The sequence below is a fragment of the Megachile rotundata genome, chromosome 2 (assembly GCF_050947335.1).
Source record: "Megachile rotundata isolate GNS110a chromosome 2, iyMegRotu1, whole genome shotgun sequence".
Taxonomy (NCBI): domain Eukaryota; kingdom Metazoa; phylum Arthropoda; class Insecta; order Hymenoptera; family Megachilidae; genus Megachile; species Megachile rotundata.
The window spans coordinates 14,989,916-15,010,027 of NC_134984.1; the positions used below are offsets into that span (position 1 = coordinate 14,989,916).

The window sequence follows — 20,112 nt, forward strand, 5'->3', positions numbered from 1 at the left end:
TGTTTCTGTTCAAATAACAAATATTACTTGTCTACTACCTTTCTCTATGACAATTATACAGTGTTGGTATTCTAATGAAGTGTACAGAAAATCCGTTGATTGGCTATGAATGAAAAGATATGGTTTCAACTGAAAGAAAAGAGAAAGTCGAGACAGTTAGACATTGCATGTATTTCAAAAACAGTGCTTTATGGTTTTGTCATTAACCATTGTTGGTACAGCGAAGGGACCGGTCCAGGCTAGAGAGCTACGCCGAGGAGCCTTCATCTTTGCTCCCAAATCTGAATCTGGTAAACATCAGCCATCCCACATTACAATTTGCTACACTTGAAATGTTTTTTATAGTTTTATACAAGAGCAAGAAAGTAATTGGAATCATTTTTCAGTTCATTTAATAATATTCTTCCACTAAAATATATAGGGCTATTCAGAGACAAATCCAGAAGCATTATCAGTAGTACATTTTTGGTACAATTTGATTGTACTTCATAATAACATGTGTAATGTGGTAAAATTAGGTGTAGTAATTTTATTTTACAATTACAATATTGCCCTGGATCTGTCACTGAGGTGCTTTAGATATATGTGACTAAATATGTGAGTATATTTTGTAAATGTAAATGGAAAACAAAATGATTTATTTTACATTAAATGAAGTATTTTTTCTAGCTTTGACCAAGGATATTTTTACAAATGGAATATAATGTAGTGCATGTGAAAATGTAGTTCAAATAAAAAATTTTGATTTTTTTCTTAAAATATAGTTTTGTAATTTTCATCTATTTTTGTAAAAACAGTATACATACAAATTTTTATCTTTTAATCAATACATTGTTTTTACAGTTTTTGATCAAGATGAATAACTGACTAAATAAAAAGGAAATAATTTATTTTGAATAATAATAATGAACAAGAAATACAAGTAATGTCGAAGTTTCAAGTGTAGCAAAACTTTGCATGATCAGTCGTGCTGTCCGTAACCATCGTTCTTCCATGTCAATGCTTTGGGTATAATAATTTCTAATAAACATTAACGTTTTCTTTCTTGTCGTTTACTTTTGGTTCGTCGACATTCTCGTTGTAATACCTTTTGTTTGGTTTCGTTCGAGATTAATTCGCTTTCTGGATTTCTATAACACGTTTGTACAATTAATGATAAAAACATTTAATCAGAACAATTAATACTCGTGTAAGTAATGTTCGTGTTTCTTGTGTACAGAGTGCTTCTTTCAAAGTGGACCACACGATTATTTCTAAAATTATTCATTTCGAAAAGTTCATTGAAGTGAAATTAGCTTCTTGAAATAATTTTTCAATAACAAATAATTTCGGAAATAATTACATGTTTCATTTTAAATGGAACACTCTGTATATCATGTAACAGTTTTAGCTGTTAATATTACGTTGTCATTAACCTTTGAACGGCCGGGTCATTTACGACCCATATTGTCTGCTTCAGAAATGCAAAAATGATCAAATGTTTATTCTTTACAAAGAGATGAAAAAAAATATTTTAAAAAGTTCTTTGAAGTATTTATTAAAGAATTTTTAAATGATAATTAATGACATAGCAAAGTAAATAATTTCAACTCTTTTTTATTTCAAAAATTAAATTAATGAAAAATATTTGTTTACTACAGTAATATTTCTGTGTCAGACAAATAATATTTATTTCGCCGTTTAAAATTATCTTCATTTGTGTATTACAAGAAAACTTATTTGAACGTTTCTATTATAATTAGCCATACCTCGCCTATCTTCCACTTCGTACGTTTAATCCTTAAAATTGGATATTGCAGGCATGAAATTAATGTGTACCATTGGAAATTCTAGTTTTTATTCGTTTACGTAATTAGATAAGAGAGTGAACTATAGAGATTTATTTAATATTTTATTTTTTTAGCAAATTCATTATTACGAAATTATTTTTATAGTAAATCATATACATAATTTGTAGTACACTTACAATATTTAGTACATACGGTTCATGTGCCTAGTTAATATTGTAGGTAATAGGTACATATGTTGTAATTATGTATATACATGTACCATAGATTATAGGATATTTACAGTTATTTATCATTTTTAGTGAACAACAATACTCTCCTCTTTAAGTTACAATTACAAATACAACACATTGCGTACGGTTGTAACATTTATTTTTAATGCCTCCCTGTATAGGAGACTTTCGTTATATTACCATAGATGGAGCTGCAGGGGATATTAGTAAACAATAACCTTCTGAAAACACTTCAAAATTTTCCAAGTTTTCAAATATTGGTCTAATTCTAGTTTCTATTAAACCTTAGACATTAAATAAATTTGCTAAACAACTTTGTTAACCAAACAAAAATTAAAATAACCCTGTACGCAATGTGTTAATGTCCCAATACATAAAAACACAAATCCCTCAAATTCCAGCCCCCCATGCATGACACACTAATCACAGTAAAACAAAACTCGGAACCAAAAACTATTCAATTAATCGTGCACGGTCTGCATATACAGTCTTGAAAAAGTTCGTCTACTCTCCTCTTCTATTTCTATCTCTCCATCTAGAATTTCCAATATCGAGCTGACCTCGCTGAAGGAGGCATTCTTCGTACGCGATCGGCTCGCGATTGAGGGTTCGTTTATATCAAACGTACAAATACTTGCTCTCCATTGACCTCGGCAAAATTCCTGAATGTTCAACTTTACCGATATGGGGCAGGAATTTGTTCGTCCAATTTAAACTATGATCGTATACAAAGGTTTATAAACTTTCGTTTGGGTAGTGCTATGACGTAATAAAAGAGTGATAAAAAAATAGCCTATTAGTCAAAACTATTATACGTAAATTTAAAACTTGCCGCCATCTGAGATCACCACCTGGCGGCGACCAATCAGAAGCGCGAACAAAGTTCCCACTCACTGTGTCACCTGTCAACCTCTTAGCAAATTGTATTTAAATAATAAAAGATATTATCGTGTATAAAAATGAAATTAACAATAAAACTCTGACATAAATAGCTTGTTCTTATATCACTGTTGATTGTTGCGTCGTAGTGTTGTTCGTGGTCATTTTACGGAACGCTATCCCCACTTCCGAAGTTCGTAAATCTGCATATGCGATTATGGTGTAAACGTACCCTAATGCTCTCACGAATAAAGAGTGCTTGCTTCGACCATGGAAGACAAAGAATGGACGTTCGCGTTCGCAGCTTCTGATTTTAACCTTGATTTCTCGCGATGTTTACCATTTTAGCCAACCTCTTCGATGTTGACCGGGTTACGACGTTGTAAAGCGTTGTACGACTGCGAGGCAGACAACGAGGACGAATTGTCCTTTCGTGAAGGCGAAGTTATCATCGTGACGAACGAACAGACCGACGATGACAATTGGATGGAAGGTGCACTCGAAAGGGCCCCGGAACGAAGAGGAATGTTCCCGATCAGTTTCGTTCACATGTTACATGATTAACATTCGGTAAGTCTGAACTCGTTGGCAAGTGTTTACAGTACTGCCAGCTCCGCGAGTGTCGCTAGCCTTGGTAGGAAGTCTTGGATAAGGAAGACGAAGGATTGAAGATTATGACACACGTTTATGAACGATGAATAACCTCTTGGCATCTCTAACGTTCGTGAAAAATTTATGGACGCACAATTTCGCATACTCTGAGAAGTGGATTTATTTGATGGATATTGCATTTTCGAGAAAATTCGTCGAGAGGTATTCGCATTGTTTATAAAAAGTCGTAGACTTTGCAAAAAGTTTATACTCGTTCCATGTATAAAATTTCTAAATTTCAATAATGCTGAATTTGTAACTTTTAGAATATTTAAATTTGAATATTTAGTAACGTAATAGAGAAAATTTATTTCATACACTTGATGAACAAGTGTATTTGTTTTTTTTTCTCGTACTGTCATTTTAAAATTTATGTAATGCATTACGGATACTTTTTGACTAATTTTCATATTTCTTTATTGATGAGTCAATTCCTTTTTGAGTTCAATGTCATCCGATTAAAATTTAGGAGTATTGAACTTAACCTAAAAGTACATTTTACAAAAGATTCTTGTACAGTAGACTCCCGCCATTTTTACACCATCTTCTGTAAATACAATGACAGTTTACTGCAATAAAAAAACACAAACAAATTTATATCGGGATATACAAAATTAAACATTCTTCAGAATGTAAAATTAGCAAATTTACAAAATGATCAAACTACAAATGTCTGTTTATTTCACAGAACAATTTTAATTGAAATTCACTATATCGAGAGGGTCAAACAAAATAATAGAATCAAATAGAAATCATTTGCAAAGTCAAATTATTATTGGGTGCATTTTTGATCTCCATCAGACTATAGTTTCAAATTTTTTTTTACTTGAAAATGCGAACAGAGAAATCCAGAAATCGCGTGAAGTCGTTGAGAGTGCCAGAGGAAAGAAAAGAGATAAAATTGAAAGGGTTTTCATGTAGATCGATCCAGACAAGCCGAGATCGAAGACTGGAGACGATTCGCGGTTCGATGTTTCAGGGCCGATGCTAAACAATAAATGTGATATAAGATATATTTCAGTATAAATTAAATTAGCATTACGGATCGGATTTAAACTAACAAATTTCTCTACGCTGAAGCTATGATACTGTTGTAACACGTGCTTTCTCGTAGTCGAACATACGATGTTAACACCTTGACGGTTATTCTTATGTGTCCATTATAACATTTCATAATAAGTATTTATTTCTTTTCTATCAGGTATTAATTACAATTTAAAATTTAATATAATAATTTTACTGCGGATGTTAGATTTTGACATGTTAACATATTATTATTTTAATTATAAATATTTGATGTTTACAATTCTAATACATTGGTGATCAAGGTATTTAATTTTGTAAATTAAAGTGGCACTGTGTAAGAAAATATTTATATTAAAAAATTAATTTCTTGTACTTCTTGCACTGTGTCAATAATGTAGAAGTCAAATTGAAATTTTTGATTCAAGAATTGATTATGCTCTACTTGGATTATGTTTAACTTAACGATAAGTGTTAAAATTGTATTTAAGTCTGTATATAACCGTCAAGGTGTTAATCATCAAAGTATTGTCCATCGTGAATATCACGGTAATTCGTTTGTAACGAGTTACAGCGGATACTGGTTTATCTTGCTGCTAGAGTGTATCGATTCTACTACGTAGAATAAGTTAATCGAATTATATGCACAATTTCGAGGATACAGGATGAACAAACTCGCGAGTATGAATGAGTGTGAGCATACGCGTGCGTGTGTGTTATATATACGTTTCCGTATACGCGTGAGATGAGAGTAATGAAAGATGAATAATTCAGTCTCTGATTTGTCGCATGTCCTTCAGAATAATCTGGCGCACATTTCTTTTCTGTACTGCCAACGCTGAGTATACTCTATACATGTTTCTCGCCGATTTCTGGCGAAAGAAGTGAAAAATAATAGGAGTTCTCGTGATAAGATATAAATCTATAGCATACAAATTTGTTGCGTATTAAATGCTGCGTTTTGGAACATCTGACGTGTTTTTATAACGATGGAAGTATCAATTGTCAATCTCTAACTTAAAACTTGGAGAAAATTATTATATAAACCCTCCATTAATATTATTAATTTTTAATAGAAAATGGTTGACTAATTTTTACACATATCAATTGTAATATGATTTTATGACATAAAAATATCACTAAACACCACATGTGATATGTCAATTTGAAGATTGAAGTTCCAAGAAAATAACTATGCAAACTTTTCCATAATTTCTTTAATACAAAATGGCTGACTGCTGACTATAACAGTGACTACTTTTCATCTAATCTGCTATAAGTCCTTATGTTACCAAATCACGTCAGATATTTCTAAATTCATCATCCAGTACGCAGCAATCTAATAAAAAAATGGTCCTCATAAGGACATACAATGTGAGACATTAAATATTGCATGACACCGATAGTATTATTAGCGTATTCGACTTCTAAGCATCACCGTCGTTACGAGCGTATGTACATTTTTGTAATGCCATATTATTTGTTAGTATGTATATATCATTGTATACATATGTCTATGTACATGTGTATATAAGTGCATATATAGGTTGTGTCGAAAAATATGTACGCCATGAAAACTGTCCACAAGAGTGACAAAAGAAATCGAAAATATTTAAACTCTTCCACTAGGACCTGCTTAATTACCATAGCTTAGAAATATAATATACTAACACAGTTTTATAATTTTTACATATTTAATGTTTCTTACTTAAAAAAAAGTTTCTGTTGGGAAAAAGTGAAGGGAATAATATTAATAAGATATAGTATCTTGTCTTATATTCCATCTTATGTTACATTTCAAGACAAGATTCAATTTCGCGCGCGCGCCCGGTGCATGCGCAGTACACAACGCAATAAACTGACACTGGTAAAGGACTTTTCGATTTCTTTTGAATTTACAGCAATTTTTGTGGTGCACATTTTTGTTCAAAACATCTTGTATATATGTACATGTACATACATGTATACATATTGTGAAATAGAATTATAAAGTTAAAAATTTATTAGTCATTAAGTATATATATACATATGTATGTATGTATATGTATACTTAACAAAGAAAAGAATATAAGGACGGAGTATAGAGGTATGCGTGTTGCGACTAAATGAGATTTATGCGCCGGAAGCGAATTAAAGTTTATATTATTATTTTACTTGTATACACAAGACCAAAGAGGCGTTTTTACCAGCGAAAAGAAGCTCAATCTAATATAATTTGTCTACGTGATTATAAATTTACCATTCGTTTTATGTATTTTTTCACGTTGACTGTGCTTGTTTCATTTTATTTAAAAATATTTGCAGGTACTTCACCAAATATGTTATTTAACTGCTCTTAAGGGAGTGACTTAACATTCAATTTATCTTCCAAACAATTTTATTTGAAAGATTTTATTTTCCTGAAACATAAAAGTGTTCATTTTAAAATGAACTTCATAAAATGAAGTTTGAAATGAATTTCATAATAAAACAAAATCATACAAGAAAATATAGTTTGTAGTAAAATTGACAAAACTACAAGAAAGTTAATTTTGATAAATTGAAAATAGAGTTTTAATTTTTTCTAACTGCAGCTCCCTTAAAAGCAGAACGCGATTCGGTGCAACATTGTCAGATAAATAGTCAAGTCGCTGTGTAATGCCAATCTGTAATATAAAAAGAAACAGCGGTGAAGAATAAGAGGGAAGAACAATCTAATATTCTAATCCATCTAGCATTAAGCTGCCTTTCACTCTTTGTTTATAAGATCCTCTGCAGTCTTTCGCGTAAACTGTAATGGCGTCCGCGTCGAAAGAACGCAGAGGATCGTATCGTTGGTCAGTGTACATATGTGTATAGAGTAAATGAGCGAAATCGAGAGAAAGAAGAATCGATGTTTATACTGCTAAGCATACGATAACGTACAATCTTAAGTATGTGTATTATACGGATATATTTAAAGAAACAAGCGACGTCGATAATTTGCGAAGTGGCTCCTGTTTCTCGCGAGGAACGATTATTAAAATCTATATACTTATTAAAAATTGAATCTTTTATGAACTATAGAATCAGGAGGTATAGAAAATGTTCGCGAAGTTGAAAAGAAGAAAAACTTTAGAGTATATTAAAATAATTACTGTAAAATGTAAAAATATGTAACTAATTGATAATATTATACATATTGATTATAGCAATATACATATTCGCATATGTATATTCAAAGAAGTATTTGGAAATTTTTCACACACCCCATACATACGAGAATTGTATAAGAATTGGGGTGTAAGTTTTTTATTTTCATGTTGCAAAGTGATTAAAGCTATCTGCCAAAAAAATACGTAATGTCTTTTCATTTGCGATGTATGAAGATGAAAGATAGATTCAAAGAATGACAATAAACGAAAAATTGTAACACAATTGTATCTTTCTCTTGTATTTCGTTGCAACATATGGTACTTTATTGTGATAATTTTGTAAGGAATATTCGTTTATAACGAGCTCGTATCGAGTTCAGAAATATTTGAATACCAAAAATAACGTGATACAGAAACGAGTCTGCAAAATGAATCTCCCGTTCACGTTACAGTCTTTCAAAACCCTCATCTGGGAAATTTCTTTTTTACTGCATATTTTGTATTGCGATGGTTGCTTAAAATTTTGTTCTGTGATAAATTGTTTAAATATTCACCGAGGAAGATTGAATTGGCACATGACAGAATAGAATAGAATCTTTAGTTACCTTCATTTACTGGAACTACTTGCAAACTATTGTTAATTTAAATCTGATTGAATCAGTTACGCAATGAGTTTCACTGTATAATACTTTTAATCGATGAACTTGAGATTTCAAGATGAAAACTAAATCACGTAAAATTGAGGAAAAGTATATATTCATTCGATAAAACGAAATATTGGTCCACGAAACAGTATTTTAATTGTTCGTATTTGTATCTGAGAGATACTAGTTGCGTCCACCGAGTATAAATTGTAAATTTGACAAAATTATTAACAAGTTGACCAAAAATACACGAATAAAAAACGAGAAAGAAAGTAAGGATTCTATTAAGAAATATTCGATGAAAAGTTACCGCCTTATTAGCGAAAACCAATATGGAGGATTCTCGGCGAGAAACAGGGGCCGCGGTCGCGCGTCTTGTCCTCTGAACTTACTACATATACTGTATGCATTTAAAGAAAAAAAAAGCGTTAAGTAGATGATAAGTATTTATTACTATTCCGTAGTGACTTGTGCTAGGTGCGAAAAAAAGAAAACGCGCGTAGATACGTGAACGAAGATTCAAATTTTTCTTAATCGTTAGACGATGACGAAATTTCTTGTACCTCTGGCATTTTAACCGAGATTAAACGATGCGTGAAAAAAGGAATAAAAAAAGGGTTGAAATGCGGTCTTCGGCGATATAGAAGCAGGTCTAAATATTGATATTATACGAACGGTAATGTACTAAACGTTTACTGTATCCTCAGCGACTGAATCGCTGCAGAATTGTCCCTCGGACGGTTCACAGACTCTAAAATGTATCGGAAATAAATATCATTTAGAGAACTACAAGAATATATTTTATTTATTGTGGATTCGAAACTGTCCATCCTTCTTTTTGATGTTTTTCTGCGACTTCGTAGCCGTTTGTGTGGTTTAAGAACAGCACTGCGCTGCAGCTATGCATGGCTGAAAAATTATATAGTCGATTAATGTTCTTCAGTATTGTCGAAGATGCTATTATGGTCTTTTCTAGGAAATTATGATCTTTTCTTGTTAGAGATTTGAGACATAGGTGTTCTTAGATTTCATGACTCGTGAATTAGAAATTTTTAACATCTAAGATTTCAACACTGGAAAGTTTAAAATTTCGGAAGTTTGGAAACTTAGGATATCATCGACCCATAAATCAGATATACATAACTTTCACGAGTTACATATGGTGAAATACTTTTTCCTATCTCCTATTTCACTTTTCCCCAAAGAAGATTAAAATGCTTCACGATATACTAAGTACATAAATACACTTCTTATCTGTAATTGTGTTAATAGATTCTGAAGTTACCTTCGGTTTCTCCATGCAACAAGGAGCCAGCATACCAGGTGGAATGTAACTGAAAAAGAAATGTTCTGTATACTAAAATTATAAAAATATATACTAAATAGTATAATATATTCTTTGGTCTATCATTTCAAAATGACGATAAGTTTAATCAATGATATATCCTTCACTAATATTTTTCGTACTGTGATTGAAATGTCATTTTAGAATTTAATTTAACATAAGTAGTTATGAGTAGTTAATTCGATAAAAATATAGAAACCTCAAATTGTATGTGGTATGGTCATCAATGGGAGTATTAGGAGGCTGATAAACGCAGGTTTTGCTATATGACTTTTCTGTTTGATACGATGGTCCTACAGGCTGGTAACTTAATCGCATGATAGTTTCTGCATCCATTGGAATGTCTGATGGTGCATATACACGTATGGGCGCATACGACTCTACGGGTGATTTACAGTCGGTTGGTATATAGGACATTCTGTGAGTAGTGCAACCTGTGACGAATAAATCTGCTTGAGATACATGCTGAATGATACAAATGTCATGAATAGACCTAGAGCAGACGGAAACTTATTCGTTCATGATTTACTAGATCATTCAAAAATATTGCTGAATTATATAGCAAACTACAATAGTATAGCATAATATATTGAATCATAGAAACAGTTACTTTTTAATTTTGTTTAAATTGAGTTTCGAAAACAATTTAATATTTTTTCATTGTAATGAAAAAACTTAAAGAAGAATGAGGGGAATTAAAGAAGAATAGGGAACATCTTGTACATAGCAATTTATGTTTTTAAATATTGTTGGCTTGTTTTGTAAAAAATATAGTAAATATTACGTACATTCCACAGGTGCACATGCAGGGATTAAATTATCTCTAGGACGAACACCAGGTTCGACTTCTATTCGTTTCCACGTGAAATCATGTTTCTGTGTAGTTACATCCTGCATCAACCCCCTGCCTAACATTTGCTTACTGCAAGGTGTAATTGGTTCTTCTGGTTTCACATTCCAGTTACCTAAGAAGCTCATCTAAAATAAATGTACTTGTTTAAAATATGTACAGAAGTTGTATTAATTAATGTAATCTCGTGAGACACTACTTCCATCACACTACTACCACTATCAGATATTACTTTATTCTTAAATATAGTATAGCTATATTCTTAAGCACAGTTATTTTTAAATATAGTACTTAAAGATGTAGTGCAAATATTCCATCTTACTTTGTTAATGGTATCATAAGCAGGTGGACAAGTAGAAAAAGTAATATTCCCAGATGGTACTATCGGATCTCGTCTACCATCTTGTGCTCCGAAGTAACTAAGACGATAAGTTGTGTTTTTATCACTGCAGCATCCGGCATTTAAAATATTTTCGGTTGGAGGAGGGATAATTAGAGAGGGTTTTTCCTGTGAGTGCGGATAGTAACTTAGTTTATACGTTGTACATCCTTCTAATGGTTCGGTAGGCGGTATGTACTCTTGCTTTTTACTCCATGGCTCATCCTGGAATATATTTTATATGATAAACTCTAACTTCTCAAATTTTTAGATTACCAATTTTTTAAAGTCCTTTGTTAGCTGATTTTTAAATTCATATGTCACCTCTTCAAATTCTCAGATTACTCACTCTTCAAATTTTTAGATTACCAATTTTTACATTAGCAAATTTTTAATTTCATATGTTACCACCTCTTCAAACTCTCAGATTACTCACTCTTCAAATTTTTAGATTACCAATTTGTTAAATTTCTACATTAGCAAATTTTTGAATTCATTTATTACCTCTTCAAATTCTCAAATTACTAACTCCCCAAATTTTTAGATTACCAATTTTTAAATTAGCAAATTTAAATACTTACATTAGCAATTTTTAATTTCTTATTTTATCACCTCTTCAGATTACTAACTTTATTTCCGAATTTCTCTACCTTCCCAAATTCCCAAATTTGCAAATTCGAAACCCCAACTAACAACTCTTATTCCCATCCTCAACTATCTACACATTTAGAAATTGTTTAATTTCATTCATTTCGTCCTATGTCCCACTTCTCTCCATTCAGTTTTCCCAACCGACCTCTCACTACGCTTACTTTTATTCCAGTAGGATCATGTGGCCAATAACTAAGTTTGTAGATGGTTTCGTTCTCCAGTGGAATGTCTGACTTGATGTACCTTCGAATGGGCGCAAAAGACTCAGCAGGCGTACGACAACACGTTTCGTAGTAGCTAAGCTTATACGTTGTATCATCTACAAAATATATTATTTTTATAAAATTGTTTCATTTAACTATTGTTAAAAACTTGAGCTCCAAGTTCATTTTTACCGCGCAATGGAGCCGGGTGACAAAATATATTATCCAACGCTTTATAAGCTTGTCTCGTTTTTATGCTCTTCCATGTGTAATCGTGTTTTTGAGTGGTAACATCTTGCATTGGACCTCTACCGAGCCATTGTTTCTCGCATGGTATAATACTAGTTACAGGTTCCACGCACTTGTAATCTAGGTAACTAGACTGAAATAGTAGTACACATATGTAGATTCTAACGAAATTTAGTATGATACCTGCAAGATATGTGGCTGACTCTCGTTATATTGGTTACAAATTTTTAGTGGATATATTTTTCTTGGTAAAGTTTTCTTATTGGTCAAGTCTCAGATTCATAAATTTACAAATTCAGAAAATTTTGCCACATGTAAGATACGTGGCGGACTCTCGTTATATTGCCGGTTACAAGTTTTTAGTGGATATATTTTTCTTGGTAAAGTTTTCTTATTGGTCAAGTCTCAGATTCATAAATTTACAAATTCAGAAAATTTTGCCACATGTAAGATATGTGGCAGACTCTCGTTATATTGCCGGTTACAAGTTTTTAGTGGATATATTTTTCTTGGTAAAGTTTTCTTATTGGTCAAGTCTCAGATTCATAAATTTACAAATTCAGAAAATTTTGCCACATGTAAGATATGTGGCGGACTCTCGTTATATTGCCGGTTACAAGTTTTTAGTGGATATACTTTTCTGGGTAAAGTTTTCTTATTGGGCAAGTTTCAGATTCATAAATTTACAAATTCAGATAATTTTGAGATTAATGCTAATACACTAATACAGAATAATACATAAATTTATTAAGGTAATGGACTTCTGTTAAAATCTAACGATCAAGAAATCGTTTATTTCATTTGAATGAGAAATTAGTAATAATTGATATGCGAGATCGTTTTAAATATTTTTCACCTTGTACGTTGTGTCGTGCGCCATTTCGCAGTCTCCGGTGACCAAACAATCTCGAGGAGGAATAGGCTCCGTAATTGTACTCGGACCTTCCCAATAGGAAAGCCGGTATGTGGTGTTATCGTCCATTGGTATATTCGATTTCCAATAACACTAATACAATTTTGGCGAAATTATAGTTCATATAAAATTAGAAAGTTAAAAAAGAAATTTATATACGAATTTTATTATGAACTTGTAATTTGTACATAAACTTACGCGTATCGGGGCGAAGGATTTTGGTACTTCCGGTTGTATGTATTTCTGGAATAATTTATAATGTAATGCAGTAATTAAAATAGTTTTAAAGAATTTTGTACTTACGTAGCATATTGATGGGCAGGTGCAACAGCAGCAACAACAGTTTTCATCGTGAAATGTCTTGAAAGATACATTATATGAAATTAATACTTCATTAGGGGATTTGCAATAACATCTATTACTGATCTTAACGTCAGTAATTAATATATTTACATTTTACATATATAATTACAAAAATTGGGGAATTAGAATAAAGTTTGTAGTCAACTGATTATTTTACAAAAAAATTGCTTCTTTCCATAAAATGAAAATTTGTGATTGAATATAGAAACGTAATTGCAGTCTTAAAAATCATATATTATACTTAACATATTAAACGTATATTTAAGTTACTTATTATACTTTAATATAGTTCATTTTATATTCGCGCGAAATTTAACAACATAGAATGCAGAAACTAAAACAATTTGATCCTGTACTCTTTCTCTTCATTAACTTATAATCTATTCTGGGAGAACGTCTCACTTCCGGTACATACTCGTAATATATGTAATTCTTATTCTTCTAACAAGAATGTACAACCAGCGTGTGTAATTGGGGGAAAAATTAATTACACGTACTCGTTAGAAGAGTGTAAAACTAAAAATGGAGAAGGTTGACCTTTGGCTTTCAAATAACAGTAAAGTTCAAAAATAAAAAATAATGAAAAAAGTAAATAAAATATTATATTAGTATATGTAATTAGTAAATATATTAACTTACGTTAAGTTTTTTCCTGTCGTCGATAATTGATTGCTGTGGTTTGCACGTAGGCCTACAATATGTAAGATTATTAACATTGTCGTTGTAAATTAAGTAGTATTTAATATGATTACTTACGGAGGAGGAGAAGCAATCTGCATGATGCCAATGGATCATTAAAACACCAGTTTTTTCATTGGGATTAAAAAAATAAAATTTTTCTAACCTCACTGATCAAAATTATAAATGGGATGATAAAACTGAAACAAAATAAAATTGTTGTACAGGGTGTCTTATATAATCATAGCTTGAAATTGTATTTTGAAATTGTGGTGGACAATAAAATGTTAATAGACAAACTTTAAAGTTTCTATTTAAAAATTTCACTTTTCTAAAATTTCAATGTATAAAAATTCCAAAGTTCCACTATATTAAACGTTTCTATGTGGTATAGTTCAAAGATGCTTTATTCACAAATTTGTTAATTTCACAATTTTCAGTTCTTAAAATTTCAAAGTTCTAACATTCGAAAATTCCAAATTACGAAGTGCCAATATTGCAAAAGTTCCAAAGTCCCAGATTATGAAGTTGCAATATTCCAAAAATTCCAAAATCCCAAATTACGAAGTGCCAATATTCCAAAAATTCCAATCTTCCAAAAATTCCAATCTTCCAAAAATTCCAATCTCTCAAAAATTCCAATCTCTCAAAAATTCCAATCTTCCAAAAATTCCAATCTCCCAAAAATTCCAATCTTTCAAAAATTCCAATCTTTCAAAAATTCCAATCTTCCAAAAATTCCAAACTTCCAAAAGTTCCAATCTCCCAAAAATTCCAATCTCCCAAAAATTCCAATCTTCCAAAAATTCCAATCTCCCAAATATTCCAATCTTCCAAAAATTCCAATATTCCGAAAATTCCAATATTCCAATATTCCAACTATTCCAAAAATTCCAATCTTCCAAAAATTCCAATCTCCCAAAAATTCCAATATTCCAAAAATTCCAATATTCCAAAAATTCCAATCTTCCAAAAATTCCAATCTCCCAAAAATTCCAATATTCCAAAAATTCCAATCTCCCAAAAATTCCAATCTTCCAAAAATTCCAATCTTCCAATATTCCAACTATTCCAACTATTCAAAAATTTCCAATATTCCAACTCTTCCAAAATTCTCAAATTCCCAAATTCCAAATTTCCAAAAATCCCAAAATTCTAAGACTCTGTATCCCTAAATCAACTTCTGGTTCCCTCACAATTTCCCAAAGGCCCAAAGCAATTTCTCCAGTACATTATGTCCACACACGACCAAATTTACGTAAAATAAATATTCGAAACAATGTTGAATGGTTCCATATATGTGCATCAAATGCCGTATTTACAAGGACCATTGTTATAAACTGGGCGACGTATCTTTCGAGATCCATCAGTCGGTTCAAGTGGGGATAAGGTGAGAGTATAAAAGGAGAATCCTTTACTTCCTTGAGGTCACAAACGATCGAATTCAATTGCCATCTTCTTACCGATTCAAAAGTGTTTTTTGTCGAAATGAAAGCTGTCGTGAGTAGTCATTTACATTTCTTAGCTTAAGATAGAAATACGATATTAGTGAAAAGTCAATATTTAATCGTCGATTACCATAGTGTCTTCTGATTTCACCTTATTTCAGTTAGTAATTCGTTATTTTTCATATTTGTTTCTGAGTCATGGTTTAATTATTAATTGTTGACAGTATGTTGTTTTCAAGATTTTTATTATGAACAAAAGTAAATATGTGATATAAGTATTTGCTAATTATAGTAAGGAGTAATAATAGTAAATTTGCTAATAGTATAACTCTATTTATATGTAGAGTTTTAACAATAGAAAAGTACTCTACATGAAGAAAATTAAAATTAAGAAACTAAAATTTGTAATTGCAGAAATCATGACAAAATTTTATTACATATGGCACATTTGAGTGATAGTTGATTAAGGTTTAATATTAATTTTACACCTTTGTAATGTAAATGACGTTTAATATATATTTTATTATTGGTACAAATAGTGTAACTGTTCTTCATAGTTATTATAAGTAAATAATGTATGGACACTGTTTTAAAATTTTGCAAAAGATTTTCTTTAAAATAATTCATTAAAATGGTAAACAATAATAGAAGCAGATAATCTATTTTCTTAAAGGCTTAAAAAGATATTGGTACATATTTATGAAAAGTATTAATTAATTAAATTAAGTACTTCTTTATGTAATAGTTTTATGATTATCTTGTTGTTTCATATTTTTTTTGTAGTAACAATTTTATTTGCTATTTTTTTGAGTTGTAATTTAATGTACTAGACTCGAACATACATTATTTAAAATAAAATTAAAATATACAATTTTTAAGTAATTTATTAAAATAACGTAACATTATGTATCTATAAAAGTAACATTGGTTATGAATTAAGACACAGTTATTTTAAATAACATTTGTTTAAGTATTTACATATTACATATTCATATAATAACATATTTTTCAAATATTCTATTTATTGAAACAATTATTCTTCCAATATATTACTTGGATAATAACAAAGATATATTAACAAAATTTAATATTTAGCTATACATAAATAAATAAATTTGTTCATTATTTTATTGTTTCACAATAAAATATTTCAAAGTAATGTCAAGAACATAATTTCAAGAATGTCGACTCTTTTATATTTACATTTCTTTGTAATTTTTTTTTTAATATTGTATATATGTAACACTGTAAAATTGTATAAATGAAAAATATTTATTTATAGTTATTATTTTATTACTATTAATTTTTTTGCTTGGTAAGAATTAAACAATTTAGAAATTGAAGAAATTGCGTAACTGAGTCGTAGAATAAGTAGAAATATGTAATAAAAAAATAGTAGGATAGGATCTGTATATAAAGTAGTAAACTCGTCCGCAGACTCTTCTTCATAGGTCAAGAGTTAAATGACCCGCGTTGGCATCTTACTTTCACTGATCTTCCTAACGTTAGGTCGGTAAATGCTGTCTATAATAAGACTCATCTCTATTAAAATTCAATTTTAACAAGCTTCTAGTAATTACTATTAATTCCGATTAAATTGATCGAAATATCTTTTCATATACTGATAATGTATACTCTGAACAGTTTAAAAATAATACTTCAAAAAATAGTATTATAGTTGAATTGTACATTTATATATTTATTATAATTTTATTATATATTTATATATTTATTATACTTGTATTATCTATTTAAAAATTTATTATAATTGCATTATATATTTATACATTTATTATAGTTCTATTATATATTTATTATAGTTGTAAAAAGAATTTAATAATGTAGTAATACAAAAATAGTAAATATTAAGTATACAAAATTACATTCAAATATTTTCACCAAAAATATCTTAAAAATAACGAATACAATTATGTATCAAAAATACCATGAAAAATAATAAATAGAACTTTGTTATGTTAGGTGTTAATCACACTGGTAGGACTAGCGATAGCACAGGACCCAAACTACCACTCTGGTAACAATTACCGCGAAGACAGACAAAATCCCCCAGCTCCAGATGACAGAAAAGCCTCATCGATCACCACACCTATTCCAATTTTACATTGGAACAAACAACAGGAACACGATGGAACCTACAAAACGAGGTACGAAATCCAATACCGTGTTAACCATTATGCTAACTAAGCACTTTGACACATTAGAGAAAGCACTGCAAACATTTTCCTCATCTTCAAACTCTTTTAGAAATTTTATTTTAGGTTTCATGTATATAGTTTACTGTTAAACTAGTTTTAAAATCAAGCATTAGAAACAATATGTTATTTTAACAAAAATTACGGTTTTTTATTTTTTATGGAATTTTAGATAATTTGGAATTTTGGATATTTTGGAATAAGTTAAATATTAATAGAGTTATGTTAAAAATAGTATGAAATTTATTTTTTCATTTGTCAGTAAGTTACAATGAATATTTTATATAAATGTTAAAAATGATTAAGTTTCTTCCTAATCCACCAATATATTTTTTACTAATTGTATCTTATAAATGCATCTTATATTGTATCTTAAATTATTTTTCATATACGATATGATTTATCGTTAAACACGTTCTAATATCAATAAGCCAATTGTAACTATAAACATTATATCATTTGGAAAAATTAAGTTTTTTCACTTTTTATCAAATTTTAAATAATGTTACTCATAGTTGACTGAATGTTAACTGAGTTTTGTTAAAAATACTTTTTCACCAGATTATGATAAATATGCTGTATAAAGGGATGTATCAATCATCAAAGCGATTAGGGTCCTTGAGACCAGACAATGTAACCATCTTTCATTTATCGCTATTGGTATATCGGATGAAATCTCAGAAAACATATTCAAAAATGTTGCAACCAATAGGTTGCATAATGGCTGGGTTTGATGCTTCATGAAAGAATAGGTTGCACAACGCGATAAGGTGTTTAGAAACGTTTGAAGATTAAACTGAATTTGGGACGCACACTAGGAAATATTTATTGCATCACTATCAAATTTGCATACATGGTATGCATAATTTTCTATAGCGAGATGATTGATACGATGATTCATATCTTGCTCATCCCGCTATGTGTGTCGCTTTCATTTATTCTTAGAAGATTTACGATTTTGCTTTCAGACGAAAATATAACACTGATAAAATCAAAATTAGATTTATTTGGAATTTAGAATTAGCAACGTTCTGTATTTAGAAATTTTTTATTTTGTAATTTGGGATTTGGGTATTTAGGAATTTGGAAAATTAGGAATTTGAGGGTTTGGAGATTTAAGGATTTAAAAATTTGGAGATTTGCTGATTTGCTGATTTAGGGATTTAAAAATTTGGAGATTTGAGGATTTGGTGATTTAAGGATTCAAAAATTTGGAGATTTGCTAGTTTGGTGATTTAGGGATTTAAAAATTTGGAGATTTGAGAATTTGGTGATTTAGGGATTCAAAAATTTGGAGAGTTGAGGATTTGGGGATTTAGGGATTTAAAAATTTGGAGATTTGAGGATTTGCTGATTTAGGGATTTCAAAATTTGGAGATTCGCTGATTTGGTGATTTAGGGATTTAGCAAGTTAAGGATTTAAAGGTTTTGGAGTTTTTAGAAATTTAGAATTTTAGGATTTTTTAGATATTTTAGATTTTTTGGATTTCTTGGATTTTTTGAATTTTTAGAATTTAGGTTTTCAGGGACTTAAAGTTTGAAGGAATCAAGGTTTTAGAATTTTGAAATTTGATATTTAGGCATCAGAAAATTTGCAAACTCAATAATTAAACAATTAAAAATTACAAAATTAGAAAACATATAAATAGGGACTTGCAGCAAAAGGAAATCGCTAAAAGTTCCAACCAATATTCATACGACAACCTATAACCGCCATAAAAGTATTTCAGAATGAACAGCACCGTAAAGTTCAAAGTACCTCGGATCGAACCGTGTTCGATCTCATCTTTAGAAAAGATCTGACAAATCCGTATATTATTTCACAGTTACGAAACGGGAAACAACATCATCGCGGAGGAGAGCGGTTATATCAAGAAAGTAGGCGAAGGAGAAGAGCAAGGAGAGGCTCTGGTTCAAGAAGGAAGCTTCTCCTATACGAGTCCAGAAGGGAAACTGATCACCATTCATTATACGGCCGATGAAACTGGCTTTCACGCGACCGGTGATCACATTCCCACGCCACCGCCAGTCAGCGAAGAGATACAGAAAGGCCTCGACCTCATCTTTGCGGGCATTCGTCAGCAGGAGGTACATCCCACACTACTTTTTCTTTTTTTTTATTTTTATTTCGCTTTCTGATTCTTCCTTTCTCCTGTCACTTTTTATCGCCTACGCAACTCTTTCTTTTCCGTGCTCTGGTATTTTGTTTTTGTCTATTTTTATGCCTTGGGGTAATGGCAAGGCCGTAAAAGTCAATCAATATCTTTTGTCGAGTGGAAACTATCTATATTGATACAAAATATCAAAAGTCAATCTCATATCAAATTTGTTATTAAAATAACAATATATTGTATTGTTAATATATGTTGACAATTATAATATATTGTTACAAAATAACAAGTATTAATGATTTAAATAAAGCATTATTTAATAAATAAAAGGATGACAGTTTTCATATTTCTTATTTTTTAAATTCTTATTATTAATTCT

At 30.4% G+C, this 20,112-nt stretch overlaps 2 protein-coding genes and 1 long non-coding RNA gene across 9 annotated transcripts in view; 1 reads left to right on the forward strand and 2 right to left on the reverse strand.

Annotated features, from left to right (window-relative positions):
• Positions 1-20,112, forward strand: part of Asap (ArfGAP domain of ASAP) — a 39,712-nt gene that overhangs the window by 19,206 nt on the left and 394 nt on the right. For 3 of the 7 annotated variants that reach the window (XM_012280094.2, XM_012280098.2, XM_012280097.2), the window contains exons 16-17: positions 17,390-17,574; positions 19,449-19,710. In XM_012280094.2, coding sequence (XP_012135484.1) covers positions 17,390-17,574; positions 19,449-19,710 — 447 coding nt within the window. Of the gene's footprint in view, positions 1-221; positions 291-3,247; positions 3,470-4,471; positions 9,126-9,602; positions 9,719-17,389; positions 17,575-19,448; positions 19,711-20,112 lie in introns of those variants that run through there. The other 4 variants (XM_012280099.2, XM_012280102.2, XM_012280100.2 and 1 more) reach the window with 4 other exon arrangements.
• Positions 873-3,248, reverse strand: LOC143266023 (uncharacterized). The gene is made up of 3 exons (XR_013040954.1): positions 1,967-3,248; positions 1,749-1,869; positions 873-1,130 (listed from the first exon to the last, which is right to left on the reverse strand). It is a non-coding gene; the product is annotated as an uncharacterized LOC143266023 (long non-coding RNA).
• Positions 9,108-14,162, reverse strand: LOC100883317 (uncharacterized). Its single transcript, XM_076541156.1, has 12 exons — positions 14,040-14,162; positions 13,923-13,974; positions 13,224-13,280; positions 13,119-13,163; positions 12,864-13,013; positions 11,951-12,140; positions 11,717-11,874; positions 10,848-11,129; positions 10,464-10,653; positions 9,875-10,109; positions 9,616-9,664; positions 9,108-9,239 (listed from the first exon to the last, which is right to left on the reverse strand). The coding sequence occupies exons 1-12, from the start codon at positions 14,060-14,062 to the stop codon at positions 9,207-9,209; spliced, it is 1,464 nt and encodes a 487-aa protein (XP_076397271.1). The 5' UTR covers positions 14,063-14,162; the 3' UTR covers positions 9,108-9,206.

Coding starts and splice junctions, on each gene's coding strand:
- LOC100883317 (XM_076541156.1), bottom strand. CDS start 14,062: ATGCAGATTGCTTCTCCTCCTCC. Junction 12,141..12,863: donor CGCACGACACAACGTACAAG/GTGAAAAATATT, acceptor CTACTATTTCAG/TCTAGTTACCTAGATTACAA. Junction 10,654..10,847: donor CTTATGATACCATTAACAAA/GTAAGATGGAAT, acceptor CATTTATTTTAG/ATGAGCTTCTTAGGTAACTG.